This window comes from Anolis sagrei, chromosome Y, assembly GCF_037176765.1.
Source record: "Anolis sagrei isolate rAnoSag1 chromosome Y, rAnoSag1.mat, whole genome shotgun sequence".
NCBI classification, from domain to species: domain Eukaryota; kingdom Metazoa; phylum Chordata; class Lepidosauria; order Squamata; family Dactyloidae; genus Anolis; species Anolis sagrei.
Window position 1 is genome coordinate 14,607,628 of NC_090035.1, and position 21,439 is coordinate 14,629,066.

Genomic DNA, 21,439 nt, shown 5'->3' on the forward strand with positions numbered 1-21,439 from the left:
TACCTGGTGAATATTTGCTTTTTATGTTTGGAATTCACCCTAAGTCCCTTCAGGGAGATAGGGTGGAATATAAATACTTAGGCCATCCCTCATAGCTCGAGGATGATAGTCTTCCAGATGTGGTGTCTTTATATAAATAAAGATGATACTGACACAATATTTTGTTTATATTCTGCCCTATCTCCCCAGAGGGACTCAGGGCAGATTCCAAACATAAAAGGCAAATATTCAATGCCCGAACACAACAACAATACACCCATAGTGTATAAATAAAGATTATTGTTGTTATTATTATTATTTCCTGTGTTGAGCATGCTGCAGCCCCCATCCCAGCCTCAGGCCCTCAAAGCCCCAAATTCCTCAGCCCGGAGCAATAGTTCCCAAACTTTATTTGACTAGGGACCACTTTGACTAGGGACCACTCTCCAACATTAGTACCAAAAGGGTTACGAATCAGTTTTTGGTCAACATTAGGTTCGGTTTGTTTATTTGGGGTGCTGATTCAGATAATTGCATTGGATAGACCACATCAGCTCTAATTTCTGATACAGAACGTATGCCATCCAGTAGTCGCCATCTGCTTGCTCACAGAAAACCATATTTAATAAGTATCGGCACTATAAGAGGGTTTCACGACCATTAGCTCTCATTGCAATGTTGCAGTAACAGTGAGGCCGTGGAACATATTTTAGTTCTTGCGAACCACTGGTGGTCCACGGAACACAGGTTAGGAACCACTGGCTTAGAGGTAGGAAGGGTTGGAGGCCCTGGCCCCACCTGAACCCTGCGCCCTCAGTCCCGCCATCGGTGCCCACATTGGGGACTGCAGCACTTGTAGAAGGTTGTCATGGGTTCGTCGGCAGAGCGCGTCTGGAGCTGCATGAAGAAGGCGCGCGGGTGCTCACACTTGGGACAGGGCTCTGTGGGGCAAGGAAGGAATTATTGTAAATATAAAATTATATTATTATTATTATTATTAGAAATACAATAAGATGAGTCCACAGCAAATACTCTGCTGGCTGTTTTATTGGATCACACGTCGACACTTCCCAAGTGTCCAGGACTGTGTGATGTATCAGCGAATAATGCGTGCAGATCCAAGTAGGGTGGCCTTTTGCAGCTGGCAGATGGTAATTTTGTCAGCCCAATTGTGTTTAAGTACAGGCCAAGGTCTTTAAGCACTGCACCCAGTGTGCCGATCACCATTGGGACCACCTTGACTGGTTTGTGCCAGAGTCTTTGCAGTTCTATTATTATTATTAATTGGGTTGTTGTAGGTTTTTTTGGGCTATATGTCCATTTTCTAGAAGCATTTTCTCCTGATGTTTCACCTGCATCTATGGCAAGCATCCTCAGAGGTAGGGTGGCTTTTTTACAGCTGGCAGATAGTAATTTTGTCAGCACCGATTGTGTTTAAGTGCAGGCCAAGGTCTTAGGCACTGCACCCAGTGTGCCGATCACTGAGACCACCTGGATTTGCTTGTACCAGAGTTTAATCTTTAAATCATATTGTGTCAGCTTTTCCAGTTGTTCCTCTTCAATCATTAATATCTTATCCTTATTATTATCATTATTAATGGAGCCAATGGTGGCACAGTGGGTTAAACCACTGAGCTACTAAACTTGCTAACCCTAGCCCCGCCCCCTCGCTCTCCCAGGCCCCGCCCCTTTCGGTGACGCACCTGCCGTGGAGTCCACGTTCTCCCAGGCCGCGGCCCCGCCCAGCACGTCGTCCACTTCCTTCAGCTTCGGGTAGCGCCGGCTTGTTACCTAGCAACGGAAAGAGGGGGGGAAAGGTGAGCGAAGGCCGAGGAGGAGGAGGGAGGGAAGGAGAGAGGGAGCGGCCCCGCCCCTTGACGTGCCTTGCGCGTGACGTTGCGGACGTAGGGGCACGTAGTGCAGGCGAAGCGGTGGCAGCGCGGCCCCTCTTCGGCCACCAGGACGTTCCCGCAGGCCGGGCAGAACAGCAGCATCCTCTCTCCTCACCTTCCGTTTCCGCTCTCCCCTCACAAACCGGAAGCGTGATGGAGGAGGAAGAGGAGGAGGAGGAAGCACACGCGGACGTGCTGGAGCTCTGGCAGGAAGGACTCGCCCGACTGGTCCAGGACCCGCTGCTCTGTGACCTCCCAGTTCAGGTGGGCTGGGCACTGGGCGGGAGGCGTGGCCTACAGAGAAGGGGGCGGGGCATTGTTTGTGGGCAACATAGAAGGGGCGGAGCCTGATAATAAAGGGGCGGGGCATACGATGAAGGGCGGGACATGGGCCTGTCATTCACCCGCTCCCTCTCTCCCTATCTCCCAGGTGACCCCCGAGGAGATCAGCTCGCAAGTGGCGCTGGAGTACGGGCAAGCCATGACAGTGCGCGTGCGCAGAGCCGACGCCCCCGAGGCACCAATGCGTAAGTGCCAGGAGAGGCGTGGGCGGGGCCTAGTGGCCCAAATAGTGAGGCGCCTCTGTGGGCGGGGCTCAGAGGCGTGGGCGGGGCCTCAGAGGCGTGGGCGGGGTCTAATCGCCCAAATAGTGGGGCCCCTCTGTGGGCGGGGCCTAGGGGCGTGGGCAGGGCCTCAGAGGCGTGGGCGGGGTCTAATGGCCCAAATAGTAATGCCCTCTGTGGGCGGGGCCTAGAGGCGTGGACGGGGCCTCAGGGGTGTGGGCGAGGCCTAGTGGACCAAATAGTGACGCCCTCTGTGGGCGGGGCCTAGAGGCGTGGGCGGGGCCTAGAGGCGTGGGCGGGGTCTAGTGGCCCAAATAGTGAAGCCCTCTGTGGGCGGGGGTCTAGATGTGTGTCCGGGGCCTCAGTGGCGTGGGCGGGGTCTAATGGCCCAAATAGTAATGCCCTCTGTGGGCGGGGCCTAGAGGCGTGGGCGGGGCCTCAGAGGCGTGGGCGGGGTCTAATGGCCCAAATGGTGAGGCCCTCTGTGGGCGGGGCCTAGTGGCCCAAATAGTGAGGCGCCTCTCCTGCTCTCTCCTCCTTCCCTCCTATAACATACTACTACTGTTATTATTATATATTTAATATATTTTATATGTAATATTACTAATATTATTACAATATAATGGTATAGTACAATTTCTCCTGACGTTTCGCCCACATCTATGGCAAGCATCCTCAGAGGTGGGGAGGTCTGTTGGAAAACTAGGAAAATGGGGATTATATATCTGTGGAATAATGCCCAGGGTGGGAGAAAAAACTCTTGTCTGTTTCAGGCAGGTGGGAAGGTTGCAATTGGCCACCTTGATTAGCATTTAATGGCCGTGCAGTTTCAAGGTCTGGCTGCTTACTGCCTGAAACAGACAAGAGTTTTTTCTCCCGACCCTGAGCCCTTGTTTTATTGATATTGTTTTAACTTGTTATTAGAGCTGTCGGCAGTGCAATGGGTTAAACCAGGGGTCCTCAGACTAACGCCAGGGAGCCAGATACGGCCCTCCAAGGTTATTTACCTGGCTCTCGCTCAGGGTCAACCTCAGTCTGAAACGTGTTGAAAGCACACAATAACAACAGCAATCCTATCTCATCAGCCAAAAGCAGGCCCACACTTCCCATTGAAGTCCCCCCAGGGCTGGGTGAGAAAGGCAGTATATAAATACTGTAAATAAAAATAAATTTTAATACGAATAAGATTACATTTGTTAAAATTGTTCTTCATTTTAATTACTGTATTGTTTTTAAGTGTTTTTTGCACTACAAATAAGATATGTTCATTGTGCGTAGGAATTCATTCATGTTCTTGAGTGGAACTCTCTGCCCCGGAGTGTGGTGGAGGCTCCTTCTTGGAAGCTTTTAAACAGAGGCTGGATGGCCATCTGTCAGGGGTGCTTTGAATGCAATATTCCTGCTTCTTGGCAGGGGGTTGGACCGGATGGCCCATGAGGTCTCTTCCAACTCTTTGATTCTATGATTCTATGAAATTATAATCCGGCCCGCCAACAGTTTGAGGGACTTTGACCTGGCCCTAAGATTTAAAAAGTTTGAGGACCTCTGGGTTAAACCCTTGTGCTAGCAGGATTGCTGACCGAAAGGTCGGTGGATCGAATCCAGGGAGTGGTGTGAGCTCCCGTCTGTCAGCTCCAGCTTCCCATGCAGGGACATGAAAGAACCTTCCCACAAGATGATAAAACATTTGGGCAACGTCCTTGTAGACGGCCTATTCTCTCACACCAGAAGCGACTTGCAGTTCCTCAAGTCATTGCTGGCATATATATATATATATTACTAGCTGTCCCCTGCCACTCGTTGCTGTGGCCCAGTCTGTTGATCTGGAAAATGGCCTTGGATGGCCTTAAGTATTTTCTGTTGGTCATGGGGGTTCTGTATGGGAAGTTTGGCCCGATTCTGTCATTTGTGGGGTTCCGAATGCTCTTTGATTATAGGTGAACTGTGAATCCCAGTGACTACAACTCCCAAATGTCAAGGTCTATTTTCCCCAAACTCCACCAGTGTTCACATTTGGGCATACTGAATATTTGTTCCAAGTTTGGTCCAGATCCATCATTGTTTGGGTCCACAGTGATCTCTGGATGTAGGTGAACTACAACTCCCAAACTCAAGGTCAATGCCCACCAAACCCTTCCAGTATTTTCTGTTGGTCACGGGAATTCTGTGTGCCAAGTTTGGTTCAATTCCATCGTTGATGAAGTTCAGAATGTTCTTTGATTGTAGGTGAACTATAAATCCCAGCAAATACAACTCCCAAATGACAAAATCATAATTTTTGAGTGACGGTCACTCCTTGTGTTGTGAGATGTTTTGTTGCCAAATTTGGTGGATTTCGTTCATTGATTGTTTTGTTTTTAAGGTACTCATTATGCACAGAGCATTTATATTATTATTATTATTATTATTATTATTATTGCTTCTGTTTTGATTTGTATGATTGTTGAATGTGTTGTATTGTCTTCTTGAATTTGTTGTATTTTTTATGGCATTGAACTGCCTTGTTTGTTGTGAGCCGCCCTGAGTCCCCTTGGGGAGATAGGGTGGGATAGAAATAAAGTTTTACTCACTTATCAGTTTTACTTACTTTACACACTGTATCATTCATATGTAATTACTGTATGTATTCTCGTTTGTTGGGGCATCTAATTGTGCTGGCTATAAGCCGCCCTGAGTCCTCCTACGGGGGTTGAGAAGGGCGGGGTACAAGTGTTTGAAATAAATAAATACTAAATACTCCCTCTCTCCTTTCAGCGGTGGTGGTGGTGCAGAATGCCAGCATCCTGGACCTGAAGAGGGCCCTCCGGCGGTTTGTGCAGCTGCGGCAGGAGCGTGAGGGGGGCATCCAGCACATCAGCTGGTGGGTCCTGCTTCCGTGGGGCAGGAGAGGGGAGGGGGCAAGGTCAGGCAGAGCCAGCTCCACCCCTCCTCCTTGTCCTTAAGCCTCTCCTCCCTACCTGACAGGAAATACCTGTGGCGCACCTACTGCCTGACCTTCGGTGGAGAGAAGCTGACAGACGACCGGAAGAAGCTGAGAGAGTGAGTCTGTGGTGCCCTGGTACCCCTTGTGGATCCCATGCCCATACTCTGGCCTGCTTGCAGTGGGACCAGGCTCAGCCAGGTGGGGGGCAGGTGTGCTACGTGCTGAGGAAGGAGGTGCCCGAGGCTTCTGGCTGCAGTCCTTCACCCCCTTTGCCTTGCCACCCTCTTTGTGGGCCTTTCTGAGGGCCTGAGTCCCTGGGAGAGGAGGAGTCCTAATGTGCACAACGTTTTCCCCAGGTATGGCATCCGCAACCGGGATGAAGTCACCTTTGTGAAAAAGATCCGGAAGTGAGTCCCCAGGCAAGCCTCTGCATGGCCTTGAAGGGAAAGAGGCCCTCTTGGGAACTATAGGAGCATCCGAGGGGAGGCTTCCCATGAGCCCCTGAAGCCCAGGTACTAACCAGGGGACCAGAGGCACCTGCCTGCCTGCCTTTCTCCGTTTGGAGGGCAGGGCCAGGTCCCTCTCCCTGAACGGGGCTGGGAGCCTTCCTGACCAGTGCTGGCCAGAGGGTGGGTGCAAGGGATTAAGCATCATCTGTTGGATTTGTAATAAAGCTTGAGTAGTAACTGCTTGTTTACACTTTTATACAGAATCCCAAGTTGTTGTAGAGGGTTAGGGTGGTCGCAGAAAGCCAAGCTGAGAAGGAAGCCCCAATTCTATGACTGCTAAGAATGTTGCTTTGGGTCAAGCGTAGCTCTGTGGGCTTTGGCCAGCGCTCCCCCCATAGAAGACCAAGGCTATGCTAAGCCCCTCCCACCAGGAAGTCCCCTCAACACATGCTCTTTCAATCAGTAACCCAGTAGCACTTGGGGAGGTGTTTTCATAGTGAAGGAGCTCCCAGTGGTGCAATGGGTTAAACCCTTGTGCTGGCAGGACTGAAGACTGACAGGTTGCAGGTTTGAATCTGGGGAGAGCGTGGATGAGCTCCCTCTGTCAGCTCCAGCTCTCCATACAGGGACATGAGAGAAGCCTGGACACAAATATAGTCATTTTGAGGATTATTAGTATTATTGTACTTCAAGGAGCCCCCGGTGGCGTAATAGGTTAAACCAGTGGTTCTCAACCTGTGGGTCCCCAGGTGTTTTGGCCTACCATTCCCAGAAATCGCAGCAAGTTTACCAGCTGTGAGGATTTCTGGGAGTTGAAGGGCAAAACATCTGGGGACCCACAGGTTGAGAACCAGTGGGTTAAACCCTTGTGTCAGCAGGACTGAAGACCGACAGGTCGCAAGTTCAAATCTGGGGAGAGCGGATGAGCTCCCTCTGTCAGCTCCAGCTCTCCACGCAGGTACATGAGAGAAGCCTGGACACAAAGGTAGCCGTTTTGAGGATTATTGGTATTATTGTACTGCAAGGAGCCCCCGGTGGCACAATGGGTTAAACCCTTGTGTTGGCAGGACTGAAGACTGACAGGTCAGAGATCCGAATTTGGGGAGAGCGTGGACGAGCTCCCTCTGTCAGCTCTAGCTCTCCATGCAGGGAAATGAGAGAAGCCTGGACACAAATATAGTAGTTTTGAGGACAGCATGGATGAGCTCCCTCTGTCAGCTCCAGCTCTCCATGCGGGGATATGAGAGAAGCCTCCCACAACGATGGTAAAACATTAAAAAAAAAATCCGGGCGTCCCCTGGGCAACGTCCTTGCAGACGGCCAATTCTCTCACACCAGAAGCGATTTGCAGTTTCTCAAGTCACTCATGACATGAAAAAATAAATAGCGAAGCCCTACATTTTTGTGCATTGAATAGTTGGCAGGTGGGAGAGTGAAGCGCTTGGGGTTTGACCTGAATTTGAGTCTCTTTTGTTGATAGTAAGATCCAAGAGTACACTCCAGAAGTTTGTAAATGTAGCTAAAACGCTACCTTGTGTGTATTTAATCGCCACCTGGGCAACACGTAATAAATCTCATTAAAAAGGCCACTTTGGAATTAGTGGTAATAAAAAGATGGCAGCAGAGGAGGGTCTGGCTGAGCCGGACAAGGCAGGGGCCCTCCCTGGTCAGAGGAGGAGGAGGGAGAGAGGGAGGGAGGGCCCGGTCGGTGAGATAAGGCAAGTGCAAGTCGGAGGGGGGCCTTTCGGGAGGCGTTTGGGTCTGTGTCCCTCAGTGGAGCTGGGCGTCCAGCTCGTACTTCTCGCAGAACTTGTCCGTGAAAGGCAGGCAGGTGAGGAGCTCGCACCACTGGCAGCGGAGGGGGAAGACGTAGAAGAGCACCACCAGGCCGGCCAGGAGCCCTGCAAAGACCAGCTGGCAGGCCAGGATCTGGCAGCGCTTGCGGTAGAGGTCGAACCTCCCAAAGCTGATGTAAGGCAGGAAGGCGAAGGAGAGGAAGAGGCCGCTGACGAAGCCGCAGATATGGGCAAAGTTGTCGATCCAAGGCAGGAGCCCAACGGCAAAGAGGGAGAGCACCACCGCCAGCAGCTTGAGGAAGGCCCTCCAGGGGCGCGCCAGGATCTGCCAGCTCTGGAAGAGCTCCACAAAGAGGCAGGCCAGGATGCCAAACTGGGACCCGGCTGGACCCACCTGAGGAGGGGGAGGGCGCAGGGGTTAAAGGGCTGGGCCTGAAATGAGACTTGTCCTCCCCCCTTCACAAGACCCACCTCCGCCCGGTACGGCAAGAAGATGGCGCTGGCCAGGTTTCCTGTGATGCCGCTCAGCAGGTAGATGATGGAGATGCGGTGCCAGCCAGCCAGCTTCTCCAAGTCCCGCAGGATGGTCATCTGGAAGCAGACGGACACCAGGCAGTGCAGGACCCTAGAGAGAGAGAGAGCAGAGGGGGCTGTGACCAGAAATGGCCGTGCCAAGTCCCACAAGACAACCCTCCCAGGACCACCAAGGATTAAAAGGGGAAAGGGAAGAGCCAGCCTTACCCTGCATGAAGGAAGAGGGAGAGCCACAACCGGTAAACCTGGTCCGGGACCTCTGGGTTGAGGAAGGGCAGGAGGCCACAGACATCATCCATGCAGTGCACCTGCAGAGGAGGCAGAGCGCAGGCTCAGAATCCGCAGGGCTCATTTATTTATTTATTTATTTCATATCAAAAGCATTGCATAAATTAGTATAAAACTGATAAAGATAGGAGTGCAGGTGGCTAAATATTTTTTGACCAAAAACGGGCAACAGCAATGGCATTGTCTGTAGCCTCCAACCATTCTTCCTCTGTACATGAGGCAAAGCATAGAGGACAAGCATACAGATGCAGAGTTGTCTGTTCTGCTCCATAGTCACACAAGGTGTGGGATTCTTTTAAGTAGGGCAGTGTTTCTCAACCTGGGGGTCGGGACCCCTGTGGGGGTCGCAAGGGGGTGTCAGAGGGGTCACCAAAGACCATCAGAAAACATAGTATTTTCTGTTGGTCATGGGGGTTCTGTGTGGGAAGTTTGGTCCAATTCTATCATTGGTGGGGTTCAGAATGCTATTTCATTGTGGGTGAACTATAAATCCCAACAACTACAACTCCCAAATGTCAAGGTCTATTTTCCCCAAACTCCACCAGTGTTCACATTTGGGCATATTGAGTATTTGTGCCAAGTTTGGTCCAGATCCACCTTTGTTTGAGTCCACTGGGTGTAGGTGAACTACAACTCCAAAAACTCAAGGTCAATGTCCACCAGACCCTCCCAGTATTTTCTCTTGGTCATGGGAATTCTGTGTGCGAAGTTTGATTAAATTCCATCATTGGTGGAGTTCAGAAGGCTCTTTGATTTTAGGTGAACTATAAATCCCAGAACTCCAACATTCCCAAATGACAAAATCAATCACCCCCAACCCCACCAGTATTCAAATTTGGGCATATCGGGTATTTGGGATTTGAAAATACCTCCTGCATATCAGATGTTTACATTATGATTCATAACAGTAGCAAAATTACAGTTATGAAGTAGCAACAAAAATGTTATGTTTGGGGGTCACCACAACTTGAGGAACTCTACTAAGGGGTCACAGCATTAGGAAGGCTGAGAAACACTGAGGTAGGGCTCAAGGCTTGGGAGAGAGTGGAGGGGAAGGACGCATACCTGGGAGCAGAGGGTGGCCTCTTCGTGGAAGTAGCCATGCATGAAGGTGCAGTACTCCCTTGAAGTGATCTCACACCTGGGAAGAGGGAGGTGGAAAGTCAAATAGGGCACTTGGTGGGCGGGGGGGGGGGGGGGGCACACAGCAAGGTCTGGTTCAGTCCTGGAGCAGATAGCCATCAGTCAAGGCTTGGGCCTGATTCCCACCCAGGAAACCCTTGGAGGACATTTATTTATTTGTGTATTTATGACATTTAGATGCCACCCTTCTCACTCTGAAGGGGTCTCAGAGCAGCTTACAAGATATACACACACAATATATATTATATATTAACAATACAATAATATATAATACTGATATTGTACTATGCTAATAATATAATTAGTATAGTACAATATCAGTATTATATATTATTGTATTGTACTATATCATTAGATTGTAATATTATTAGTAATATTTATTATTATGTATTATTTCTCACATTTCTATCCCGTCCTTCTCAACCCCCAAGGGGGGGAACGGGACTCAGGACGGCTTACAATGGGCCCCATTCCAAAGCCATTACGTAACAAATTACAAAATTAAAACCACAATTAGACATAAAAGCATAATTAACAACACATAAGCCATCATTAAAACAGGGAAACAGTTTCATCAGCCATATATATATACATACAATATATTATTACCATAGTACAATATCAGTATTATATATTACTATATTATACTATACCATTAGATTGTAATATTATTAGTAATATTACATGTATGGTAAAGGTAAAGGTTGTCCCCTGACTCTGGGGTGTGGTGCTCATCTCCATTTCTAAGCCGAAGAGCCAGCGTTGTCCATAGACAACTCCAAGGTCATGTGGCCAGCATGACTGCATGGAGCGCCGTTACCTTCCCGCCGGAGCGGTATCTATTGATCTACTCACATTTGCATGTTTTCGAACTGCTAGGTTGGCAGAAGCTAGGGCTGAAAGCGGAAGCTCACGCCGCTCCCTGGAATTGAACCTGTGACCTTTTGGTCAACAAGCTCAGCAGCTCAGTGCTTTAACCCACTGCACCACCGGGGGGCCCATTACATGTAATATAAAATATTTAATTATAAATGCATTTCAAGCAGCATTGAAAAAGATTGAGGGGCCCATCCAGGCAAGCAGAGTCTGTGCCAAGCCCTTGGGGCCTTTCTCACCCAGCAGAAGAAGGTGCTGCCAGAAATATTAATAATAAACAATATATCCATAGTGCTATATAAGCAGGTGCGCCTGTAGCTTAGTAGGTTCGAATCCAGGGAAAGGCAGATGGGCTCCCTCTGGCAGCTCCAGCTCCTCATGCGGGGACATGAGAGAAGCCTCCCACAAATCATCCAGGCGTCCCCTGGGCAACGTCCTTGCAGACAGCCAATTCTCTCACACCAGAAGCAACTTGCAGTTTCTCAAGTTGCTCCTGACACAACAAAACAAAGTGAGAGAAAGGTCTCAGTCTGTAAGAAGGCCCCACAGTGTGAGGTAGGCCTGTGACAGAAGGCCTCACTGTCTGAGGTAAGCCTCGGTATGAGAAGACTGTCATATGTGAAGGTTGAACTTTGTGTCATGGAAATTTTGTTTTTATAAGTAGTGTTTTTGAAAATATTATTTTGCTATAAAAAAACTCCTTCTAAGGAAGATATAACATTGGTTTGTATGTTTTTGTTTTTATCACTTGGGCTATTGGTGCTGGGTCACACTGCTGCTGCTAAGTTACTCTGCTGTGCATTTATGGCGAGGGTCTTTTGTTAATAAGCCCACTTGCCCAACAGGTGCTTCCCGGTCAGTGGTGGCCCCCTCCCCTCCAGGCCCCTCCCCTACCTTCCCTTGGTGCCGATGCAGCAGGGTCGGCCTGTGATCACGCAATCCATGTGCAGGTGGTTGGTGCGGTTCCCGGCGCTGTTCTTGGTGCAGATCTGAAGAAGGAGGAGAGCCAAGACCCTCAGGATCCCCTCCCTGCCTCTGAGTACAGAGGAGAGTGAGAGCATATGTGGAGTGGACACCCTGAAGGCTGCACTGGGGGGGGGGGGGGGGGCACGTCTCAATCCCAGTGGCCTCCCAGCAGAAGGCCAGGAAGGCCCTCCTCACTCCCCAATTGCTCCAATTTCCGGAGGCTCTAATGAACAAGAGCCCAGTGGATGTGGAGGGTCTGCTTCTACTCAAAGGGCCCACCCCAGATTCCCTTACCGGCCACCTGGTGATGTCGTCAGGCCACTCGTGTGGATCCATGGAGGCCGGCTGCTCGCAGACCCTATGGAACAGAGGGTGTCCGTTCATGGGGCGCCAAGGTCCATGGGACCAAGGACAAAGGCTGGAAAGTAGAGGGGCTTCCCAGCTGCCCCCCCCCTCCCTTTGGCCGCAGGGCTCCTACCTGGGATCTTGGTGGCAGACTGACCCAAACTGCCGCTTGTCTCCTGCCAGCAGGGGAGGGGCGCTAGGGTGGCCAGGCCACTTCACCCAGACAGCCAGAGTGGACTGCAAACGAAACAGGTGTGGGTTGAGTGGCCAGAAAGGGGCCTCCCATCCAGCGGGAGGGAGAGAGAGGGACCCTCATCCAAATATCCACAGAGGAAGGGTCACTCACAGAGCACTCCTCCTCAGCTGTCTGGACGCAGCCGGACTTGTCGTTGCGCACGCAGCAGGCTGAATGCCTCTCCTTCTCGCGGGCGGCGCTGATGAAGCTGTGTACCTGCTGGTCCTGGCGCATGCAGGGAGCGAACTTGGCACCCAGGTGGATGAGGGCCTCCTGGGGAGGGAAGGGTGGGCGAGCGAGCAGTCAGACAAGCATCAGGGGCAGCAGCCTTATTGGCAGGAAAGGAGAAAGACCCCAGGGCTTAGTGGTAGGTGCTACTAGCGTCCTATTCCCCCTCTTCCTCCTTCTCCTCCTGGGACTCCAGGAAGGGAATATATGGGGCCAAGGACACTCACCGAACTGGGCCCGATCCAGAAGTTCTCCTGCTGGACGTACTTCACATTCTCATAAACCCCACGGTTTCTCAAGACCTACCGGGAAGGAGAAAGAGGTCAGAGCCCACCTTGAGCAAATAATTGAAGGAGTAGGAAGTGGAAAGAGGCCAGAAAGACTGCCGCTCCCACAGAAGGGGTTCCCTCACCCCCAACTGGCTTCCCATGACCACTTTGGGGGAAGTGGAGGGTTGATGGCACCCTTCCTGTTGCTGCTGCTCCCCAACTCGCTCACCGAGTCCACCGTCTCATGCTGGGAGAAGCCCACGGGCGCAATGCCGTAGATGGAGACGGCCAGGATGGTGATGAGGGAGTGGACGAAGGTGACCCAGTAGGTGAAGAATGGCCTTCGGGACGAGAGGAAGCAGAGGCTCAGACCCAGCTAGAGAGGCAACCACCCCCCCCCCCCCAACACACACACACATACCAGACCACCCCTGCCATGCCCCACAACCTACCGATGGTCATCCATGTCCTCAATCTGCTGCTTGACAAAGCTGTCAATGCGCTTGCGGTAGGTGCGGTTGGTCAGCCGGCCCACCATGCCCAAGCCGTAGGGGCGCTTCTCCTTGGCAAAGAGCTTGCGGACAGGGACCGTGATGCGCTGCCCGCGCCGCTGCAGCCCCAGCGCTACTACCTCCTGCCTCAGGCGCACCTTGGGCTGTGGCGGCACCAAGGCGGCAGCACCCTCCTTCTGCTTCCGCCAGCCACGCTCCAAGGGGCTAAAGACAGACAGAGCAAGGGGCAGCCATTGAGGGGGAGGGGATCCACAGAGAGCCGAAGAAGCAGCCACAGAGAGCCCCTCCCCCTCAACCCACACACACAGCTGGACCTCTGGAGACGGTATCAGTGGGCTGGGGCTTCCTTCTCATCAACGGATGGAGCTTTTGTGCTTGTGGAGCCTCTCTCCCTAATTACCCCTTCCAAATGGATCCCCCTCCCGGGGACTCACAGCAGGAGGTGGCTCCTCTCCAGTTCGCTCCGGTCCAAGGCGCCCCCAGTCAGGGCCGGCTGCTCCTCCGGTGGCGGGAGCTTCACTTCCGTCTCCTTGATGGCTGCTTCGGAGGGCGACTCAAAGACCTCGTCGGGGCAGGTGGAGAGCTCTTCCTGGAGGACTCCTTCCTGGGCAGGAGAGCGGAGGGTCAGCGGCAGAGAAAGGCCAGGAGATCAGCAGGCTCAATGGCCTTCCTCTTTATCCTCCTCCTCCTCCCCTTCCGCTTATTCCTACCCGAGCAAAGAAGGAGGTGTCCAGTTCGTCCGGAAAGTCCACTGTGTCCTCTTCCAAAAAGCTGGCCGGGGTGAAGCTGCGGTGCCGGGCGCGGCGGAGGGAGACCTCCTTCACGGAGCGGCCCTGGAAGAAAGGGAAGAAGGAAGTAAGAGAGGGAGGGAGGGGAGGAGGAACAGAAAGAATGGAAGAAGAGGGAGATGAAGAAGGAAGAGGGAGGGAAGGAAAAGTGAAGGAATAGGGAGAGGAAAGGAAAGGAAAGAGAAGGGAGTGAGGGGAAGGAAGGAAGGAAGAAAGTAGGGGGAGGGAGGGAGAACAAAATGGCAAGGAAGGTAGGAAGGGAAAGGTGGTAAGAGAAGGATGGGACACAGTTTTGGGGCGAGTGGGCTTATTAACAACAGACCCTTCTTATAAATGTGTAGCAGAGTAATTTATGTTATATTTTCCATAGAAGGCTTTTCTTTATAGCAAAATAATATGGTTGCACTATTGACAAGAACAAGGTTTCCATAACATAAAGTTTTTAATACTTCCTTCTTTGCTTCCACGCTGGGCTGCTTTCTCATGAAGATAAAAAGCTTTGCTCTCACAGAGCTTCTTCTCACACTAAACTTACACAGGAGCTTAGCACAGTAGCCTTTTACACACAGCACTGGAGCTTTACATGCAAGGCCTTCAACCTGGGACTTCTCTCACTGAAGCCTTCTCACACCAGGCCTCTCACACACTGAGGCCTACTAACTCTGAGGTTTACCTCACACTGAGGCCTCTCTCAGTCTGAAGCCTCTTCATACTGAGAGCAACTAACAGTGGAGCCTTCTCATACTGAGGCCTCCTCATACCAAGGCTTATCTCAGATTGAAGGCAACTAACACTGAGGTGTACTAAGCTACAGGCACACCTGCTAATAGTCAACTGCTGTTTTTGCCGAGTCATTGCGCCCATGTAACCCTTTCAGTGCTTGACTCACATTTTTGTAATTAAAATACAAAATAAAATTAAAATACAGTCCCTTTGCACTGCTCCCTCCCTCCTGGACTCAGACCAGGGGCCCTGCCATCATCCACCCACTCACCAACCCAACCCCCAGTGCATTTACCTTCATGAGGGCGGTTGCGGCCCGGAAGCTCATCTTGGCCACAGACTCCCGCTTGCGTCTGCGCGGCCAGCGGCTGAACCCCGAGCGGGAGCTGCTGAAGGAGCAGAGGGAGGCACCCCCAGGTGTGATGGGCGTATGGGGGGCGCTGTAGCCGTCACTCTCCTCTGCCATCCGGAAGGCCCGCCCTCGCGCCAGAGGGTCAACGATCTGCCCACAAAGAGAGGGCAGAGGTCAGGATTGGAGGAAGGGGGTCCCAGCATAGATCTCCGCCTGCCAGACCTCCTCTTCAGAGGCTGGCTTGGACTGAGTGGCCTGCATCTCTCTCCAAGGCCTCCATAGAAGGAGGGGGGAGTGTCCACCAAGCCATGTTTCCTACCTCCTGCCCCCAGCACCTAACTCCATAGCTATCCCCTTACCCGCTGCATGCCCAGATGGCAGGGGCCCACGTAGAGTGGGGGTGGTGTCTCGGTGCTGGCCAGGGAGAGGTTGTCCTGGCTGGGGAGGTCCATTTCCCGGATGACTTGGGGCTTCAGCTTCCCGTAGCGCAGGCTGCAGTGGCGCAGGCTCTTCCGCTGCCATTTCTGCGTGGTGTCGCTCTCCTTGCTGATCCCAAACCAGTCCGCTGTACCCCTGAGAGGAGAAGGACAGGCATTCAGGAAGACTCTGGTGGACCCCTGGCATCAGGCCCCAAGATGGCTGCCAGTCATGTTTGTTTGGTCTCATGGTTAGTGGCACCTGCATCAGGGCAGCATCCTGGAAGATTCCTCGTTAGCAGGGCTTTTTTGGGAAGGGGGTTCACAGTACAGGGGTCAATGGTAGTCCAAAACAGAATGCAAGTGGGGAAGGGCTAGGTGCTGCAGGTGAAGGGCATGGCAGTGGAGCAAGGCTGCCAAGGGCCCCCATGCACTGGACACACACATGCACCGAGGTGATTGGGGTGCACAGCATCACTGCAGCCAGCCGGTACCTGAGGAGGGTTCTGGGCAGGGAGTGGCGCTTCCTCAGGGGCTGCCTGCCCCCCACCTGGCGCCCCCCAGAGGGCAGGGTCTGGGTCATCTCAAAGTGCACCTGCCTGCCGCAAAGACGAGAGAGCGCTGAGCGAACAAAGGGGGGCAGAGGCAGGTGAGGGCTTCTGGGCAGAGAGAGGCCTTTGGGGTGGGTGGGCAACTTGCTCCATGTATTCCTGCCCCAGTGCAATCCTTTTATATGTGCCACATTCCCTGTTAGCTCTGCTTTTGAGAGGCAACGAGGTGCCGTTCTTCTTCTGGAGGCATCATGTTCAGGGGCTGAGCGTTATTTATTTATTTACGACATTTATATGCCACCCTTCTCACCCCAAAGGGGATTCAGAGTGGCTTACAAGATATATATACATACAATATATTATATTATTAGCATAGTACAATATCAGTATATCAGTAATATCAGTATACTATACTGTACTATACCATTATATTGCATTATTATTATTAATATTACATGTAACATAAATATATAATTATAATATCATATTATTATTATTATTATTATTATTATTTGTATTATATTGCATTACATTATAATATTATAATGACTGACAGGTCTCTCCCTCCCAGGTCCCCATGGACAGATTACCTCCTCCAGATGCCATCCCTCCCTTGGGGCACCTACACCTGCACAGGTGGAGTGAATGGAGGGCCAATAGGGTGCTGCTCCTAGCCATAACAAAACCCCATCCCCTGTGGTCCCCAGCCTGGACAGTGAGAGAAAAGCCTCCCCCTCTTGGGTCCCTTCTCCCTCCGCTGCCCTACCTGCGGATGGTCTGTGTGATGGAGGCGTGGCGCTGGAGCTCCATCCTCCGCCGGCCCTCACTGCAGGGAGACGGGAGGCGGTGGTTGTTATCGGAGGGCATGCTGACACTGCGCAGGAAGGGCGGGCGCCGGGAGGGCTGCTGCTGCTGCTGCTGCTGCCAGGGGAGCCCCAAAGAGGAAGAGCAGGAGGAGGGGTCCGGCCCCTGAGGGCAGAGGGCAGGAGTGGGTCAGGGGCACGTCCATTTTGGACTCAGAGCCCCCCCCCCCCCCGAGGTGAAACACAGGGCAAGAGGAAGTGGTAGCTCCTCCTCACAAGGCCTTGCTCCCCAGTTCTGCCTGGGCTTGTCCTCAGACCACAGGGTGTGTGGAGGTTCCCCAAGGCATTTTCCTTACGCTACCTGGGCCATGGCCGGCTCCTGCATGGACCCCACGGAGGCCGGGAGGGGGATGTCCAGCCGGAGACCCGGGGGCTTCTTCTGCTGGAGGCTGCTGGCGCTGTCCCTCCGCGGCCCAGACATCCTCCCGCCTCAGCAGCTGCTGCTGCTTCACCTATAGAGAAGGAGGTGGCACAATGGGTTAAACCCTCGTGCCAGCAGGACTGCTGACTGAAAGGCCAGTGGTTCAAATCCAGATTGTGGGATGAGCTGCCATCTGTCAGCTGCAGCTTCCCATGCAGGGACATAAGAGAAGCCTCCCACAGGATGGTAAAACATCCAGATGTCCCCTAGGCAACATCCTTGCAGACAGTCAATTATCTTACACCAGAAGTGACTTGCTGTTTCTCAACCTATGGAGAAGGGGGTAGAGGGTCCTGAGGGAGGCCAGAGTGCCTTTCCGGCCCCATCATGGGGCTGCCCATCTTGAACCCAGAGGCCATCAGGTCAGGAGTCAGCCAAGGCCAGGCAGGGAGAGAGAAGAGGGGGAGATGATCCGGCCCCTCCCTGGCTCCCAAGAGCCCTCCCCCGCAAAATGGAGAGTGAAGCACTGGGCAAGAGAGGCCCCTTCCCTCCCCCCAGAATGCTTTGGGGAAAAGGGCGCAGCTGCACTTCCGGGCAAGACGCCACTTGGCCCCAAAAGCCTGGATCTGTCATCGTAACACCAGACACAAATAGGAAGCCAGGAAGCCCACGCCCCAAACCCAGGGGACCCCCCGCTCTCCTTCGCTGGGCAAGCCCTCAAAAGGAAGGAGCCCCAAGTTGCCTCATAAAGCACAGCTGCTTTGAAGACCAGAGGTGGCGGGAAGGGGCTCCCATCGGCCCCAGGAGGAAGGCGCATCTGGAGGGAGCCTCAATCTATCCCCTCCTTAGAAAAATATGTTGGAGAGAGGCTTATGAAGTTCAAACTATGCAAAGAGAAAGAGAGCCTGGACATGAGGGCAGGGGAGGAAGAGCCTGAAACAGTTTGTGTATGTGTGGGAAAGGGGGGGGGGTCTTTGCACACACCCCTCCTCCCTCCGACTCTGCTCTTGCCTTGGAACCAGAAAAGCCAGTTCCCAATTCCCAGGTTTCTTCCTGCCACAGAAAGAAGGAAGGAGGGAGGGAAGGAAGTGGAGTGCAGGAGGGGGGGGGGGTGTAAGAAGGGGCTCCCCTGCTGGCATCTAGAGAAGGCCCAAGAGGCCCTGGGGAAAGGGTCAGGGGCAGCATGACCTAGGCTGGGGGAGACAGGGCAGGAGGAGGGCAGGAGGAGGGCAGAGGGACCAGGCTCAACTTCCTTCCGCTGGGCCTCAAAGGGCTCAGGGGTCACAGCCCCCTCCCCATTCTCTGTGGCAGGAAGGGAGGGGCACTCACCAGGGCCCGGCTCTGCTCTCCTCCACAGCTCCTCCTGCTTCTGCCTCCTCGCTTGGCCTCCTGGGCAGGAGGCACCAAGGCTTGTGTGGGGCAGCGGGGCAGCACTGCGGTGGGGTCTGTCCAGGCAGCCATGCAGCGAGGGCAGGCCTCTTCCTCCTCCTCCTCGGTCAGAGCAGCGGAGGAGGAGGAGGAGCAGCAGGGTGTCCCAGCAGCACAGAGGGAAGGCAGGCAGGGAGGCAGGAAGGGAGTCAGGAGGAGGAGGAAGGCGGGCCGGGCGTGACTCAGGCCTCAGGAATGCGCCCTCGGAAGCCCCAAAAGGGAAGCCAAGAGAAGGGAAGACAGGAGAGGAGGGGGCTGGGGGGCTGTCCTGGGATGGAAGTTGGGGCTTGCAGGAAGGGCCCAGTTCCCAGGTTCAAGGGCGTCTAGCAGGAGGGCAGTGGTGGGCCTGCATCCCCAAATTTGTGGGTCTAGGCCTGACAAGACACTGATGCAAGGAGGCTTCCCCCACCCCTCAAATCGCCCCTGAGGCTGCAAGGGCCCATTGTCCACAGGAAGCTGGGTCATGAATGGCCCAAAAGCCTGAATGGTCCTTTGTGCTGAGGAGGAGGCTGGCATGGACAGAATCCGCCCTGCCCCACCCCTGGAAGGAAGGCAGAAGAATGCCCCATTGAGAGACCTGACAGATGACCTTTATGAGCTTCTTGCAAGAGGAAAGAAGGAGCCACTCTTTCCTTCTCTTTGTTCCTAAGGAGGACCCTGTGCCCAGCACAAAGGGGCAGAGAGCTCCTGCAGGGATGCCCCCTTTGGGCCCCTCCCTTGGTAGGCCAGGGCTTAGGAGTGTTCCTTGCAGGGGAGTCCCACTCCCAAAGCAGCCAAGCGAGGAGGCCCCACTGGAGAGGGACTGAGGCCAGACCCCTCTCTGTCCCACAAAGGTCCTGCAGTTCTGACCTCTTCCTCTTGGGAAGGTCAGGCTTCCTGGGAAAGGCTTGGCTTCGGCCAATGCAGCAGAAGGGCCGGCAAAGGAGCGCCAGTGCCCCCTGGGCCTCCCTCCTCCACTCTCTCCCCTGGAAATCCCCATTGGCTGCTGCTGCTGTTGGGAAGAGGAGACCCCCGCTGGCATCCTGTGCTATGAAATGCAGCCAGAGACGGATGGCGGCAGCATGGCGGAGGCGGAGGGCTGGCTGTTTTTATCCCAGGACATTCTTAGCTACCCGTCTGGATCCGCCCCGTCTGGGGTGGAGAGGGATTCCTGGCTGGCATTCCTCCCAAGAGGAGGAGGGGAGGGGCGGGACACATGTCCTCCTCCCTGCAATTATGGGGAGGGGGATGTTGCCGGAGGGAAGGCACACAGACACACAGACTCAGGAGACACACACACACACCCCTTCCATTTCTGTAGGTTGGGAGCCTCCCCCACCCCCACCCCCCTCCAGATGTGGGCTCAGGGCCTGGGCAGAGCCGGAGGCAGTTTCCATCCTGGTTATATTTAGCCTAGTGGAGAAGGAAGGCGCTTGCCCGGCAGTGGAAGCAGCTGCAGATCGTGGAGGAGGGGGTTCAAGGGAACACTGGCCAAATCATGGCCTGAAGGACAGCAGAGCGGGCAGGCCAAGGCCAAGAGCACAGGCCCAGGGCTACTCCTTTCCTTCTGCCTGGCTGCCCCCACTCCCTATACTTTTTCACTGCACTTGTCTTCAGCCATTTGAAGAATAAAGACATAAACAGGGCATTAAGACATAAACGGGGCATTATTGAACTCTGAACCCAGAGGCCCTTTGTCCTTGGACAGGGTCTGAGGACCCCTCTGCAGAGAGGCTTTCAGGGCTGGCTATTTTGAGGAGCCTTTGCTGGAAGAGAAGGACGAAGGGAAGAGGAAGGGAAAGGAAGGGGAAGAGGAAAGGAAAAGGGGGAAGAGGGAAGGGAAAGGAAGGGGAAGAGGAAAGGGAAGAGGGAAGAGGAAAGGAAAAGGGGGAAGAGGAAGGGAAGGGGAGGCCTTGCCCTCTTCCTGTCTCACTGGGCTGCCTTCCTAATAAAATAAAAACATTATTTATATCCCACCACCATCTCCCAAAAGGGACTCAGGGAGGCTTAAAAGGTACTACAAGTGTCGTATATGATGCAAACAATATATGAGCACAAAACAGTATCACATAAAAGTTATAAAAAACGAACTTTTTACTTATCTTCCTTCCTTCCTTCCTTGCCAGGTGGCAATTTCCCAGACAGGCAGGCTCCAGGGGCGGGTTCTGGGTGTCCCAGCGCAGCCCCTGCAAAATGAGGCCCAGGGCTCGCCCTTGACTCACCTGGAGGAGACAGCGTCTGCTGCCAGGGAGAGCCGGACGGGATCCTCCCAGGTCAAGGGCTTGGCCCGGCCCTCCATCTCAGCTGGGCAGGGGGCCCCAGGGCATCATGGCGCCCCTGCTGCCGGGCCCTTCCTCACTTCCTTCCTGGCTCCAGGAACTGCAGGCCACAACAAGGAGGGGAATCAAACATAGACACTTGACATTTAATGTTCTTCTTTGGCTACATCACCTGCAGAACGTGGAAGTGCATCGCTATAGGGGAAGACCAGACAAAATGTGTGTGTTTTAAAGGCACTGTGGTGTAAGCCCTGGAGCAGAAGTGGAGATATAGTCATAGTGTTGAAGAGATCTTGTGGGCCATCTAGTCCAACCCCCTGCCAAGAAGCAGGAAAATTGCATTCAAAGCACCCCCGACAGATGGCCATCCAGCCTCTGTTTAAAACCTTCCAAAGAACATCTATACAGGTTGTTGTAGGGTTTTTTTGGCCTATATGGCCATGTTCTCAAGGCATTCTCTCCTGATGTTTCACCTGCATCTATCAGGAGAGAATGCTCAAGAACATGGCCATATTGCCTGAAGAAACCTACAACAACCCATTGATTCCGGCCATGAAAGTTCTCGACAATACATTGAACATCTATATATATAGATACAGATATATAGATATGGGTGTATATATACCAGGCATGGGCCAGCTTGGCCCCTCCAGGTGTTTTGGACTTCAACTCCCACAATTCCTAACAGCCTCAGGCCTCCC

General features: G+C 53.1%; 3 protein-coding genes across 4 annotated transcripts; 1 reads left to right on the forward strand and 2 right to left on the reverse strand.

Moving 5' to 3' along the window:
- Positions 1–470: 470 nt before the first annotated feature.
- Positions 471–1,973, reverse strand: POLR3K (RNA polymerase III subunit K). The gene is made up of 3 exons (XM_060786709.2): positions 1,863–1,973; positions 1,683–1,770; positions 471–920 (listed from the first exon to the last, which is right to left on the reverse strand). Exons 1-3 carry the CDS (start codon positions 1,971–1,973, stop codon positions 793–795), a joined length of 327 nt encoding a protein of 108 aa, XP_060642692.2. The 3' UTR covers positions 471–792.
- SNRNP25 (small nuclear ribonucleoprotein U11/U12 subunit 25) lies at positions 1,948–6,043 on the forward strand. The gene is made up of 5 exons (XM_060786707.2): positions 1,948–2,135; positions 2,302–2,398; positions 5,189–5,294; positions 5,399–5,473; positions 5,714–6,043. The coding sequence occupies exons 1-5, from the start codon at positions 2,025–2,027 to the stop codon at positions 5,766–5,768; spliced, it is 444 nt and encodes a 147-aa protein (XP_060642690.2). The 5' UTR covers positions 1,948–2,024; the 3' UTR covers positions 5,769–6,043.
- Positions 6,044–7,312: 1,269 nt separating this feature from the next.
- On the reverse strand, positions 7,313–20,647 carry RHBDF1 (rhomboid 5 homolog 1). 2 transcript variants are annotated; one of them, XM_067462525.1, is made up of 19 exons: positions 18,382–20,647; positions 16,993–17,143; positions 16,595–16,797; positions 15,772–15,876; positions 15,221–15,434; positions 14,805–15,011; positions 13,709–13,831; positions 13,433–13,602; positions 12,939–13,202; positions 12,716–12,827; positions 12,445–12,519; positions 12,101–12,262; positions 11,888–11,991; positions 11,704–11,767; positions 11,338–11,432; positions 9,490–9,565; positions 8,344–8,444; positions 8,074–8,227; positions 7,313–7,996 (listed from the first exon to the last, which is right to left on the reverse strand). In XM_067462525.1, the coding sequence occupies exons 2-19, from the start codon at positions 17,110–17,112 to the stop codon at positions 7,577–7,579; spliced, it is 2,769 nt and encodes a 922-aa protein (XP_067318626.1). In that variant the 5' UTR covers positions 17,113–17,143; positions 18,382–20,647; the 3' UTR covers positions 7,313–7,576. The 2 variants fall into 2 exon arrangements, with proteins under 2 accessions (XP_067318626.1, XP_067318627.1); XM_067462526.1 differs by lacking the exon at positions 15,772–15,876 and having other exon boundaries at positions 18,382–20,646.
- Between the last annotated feature and the right edge of the window lie 792 nt (positions 20,648–21,439).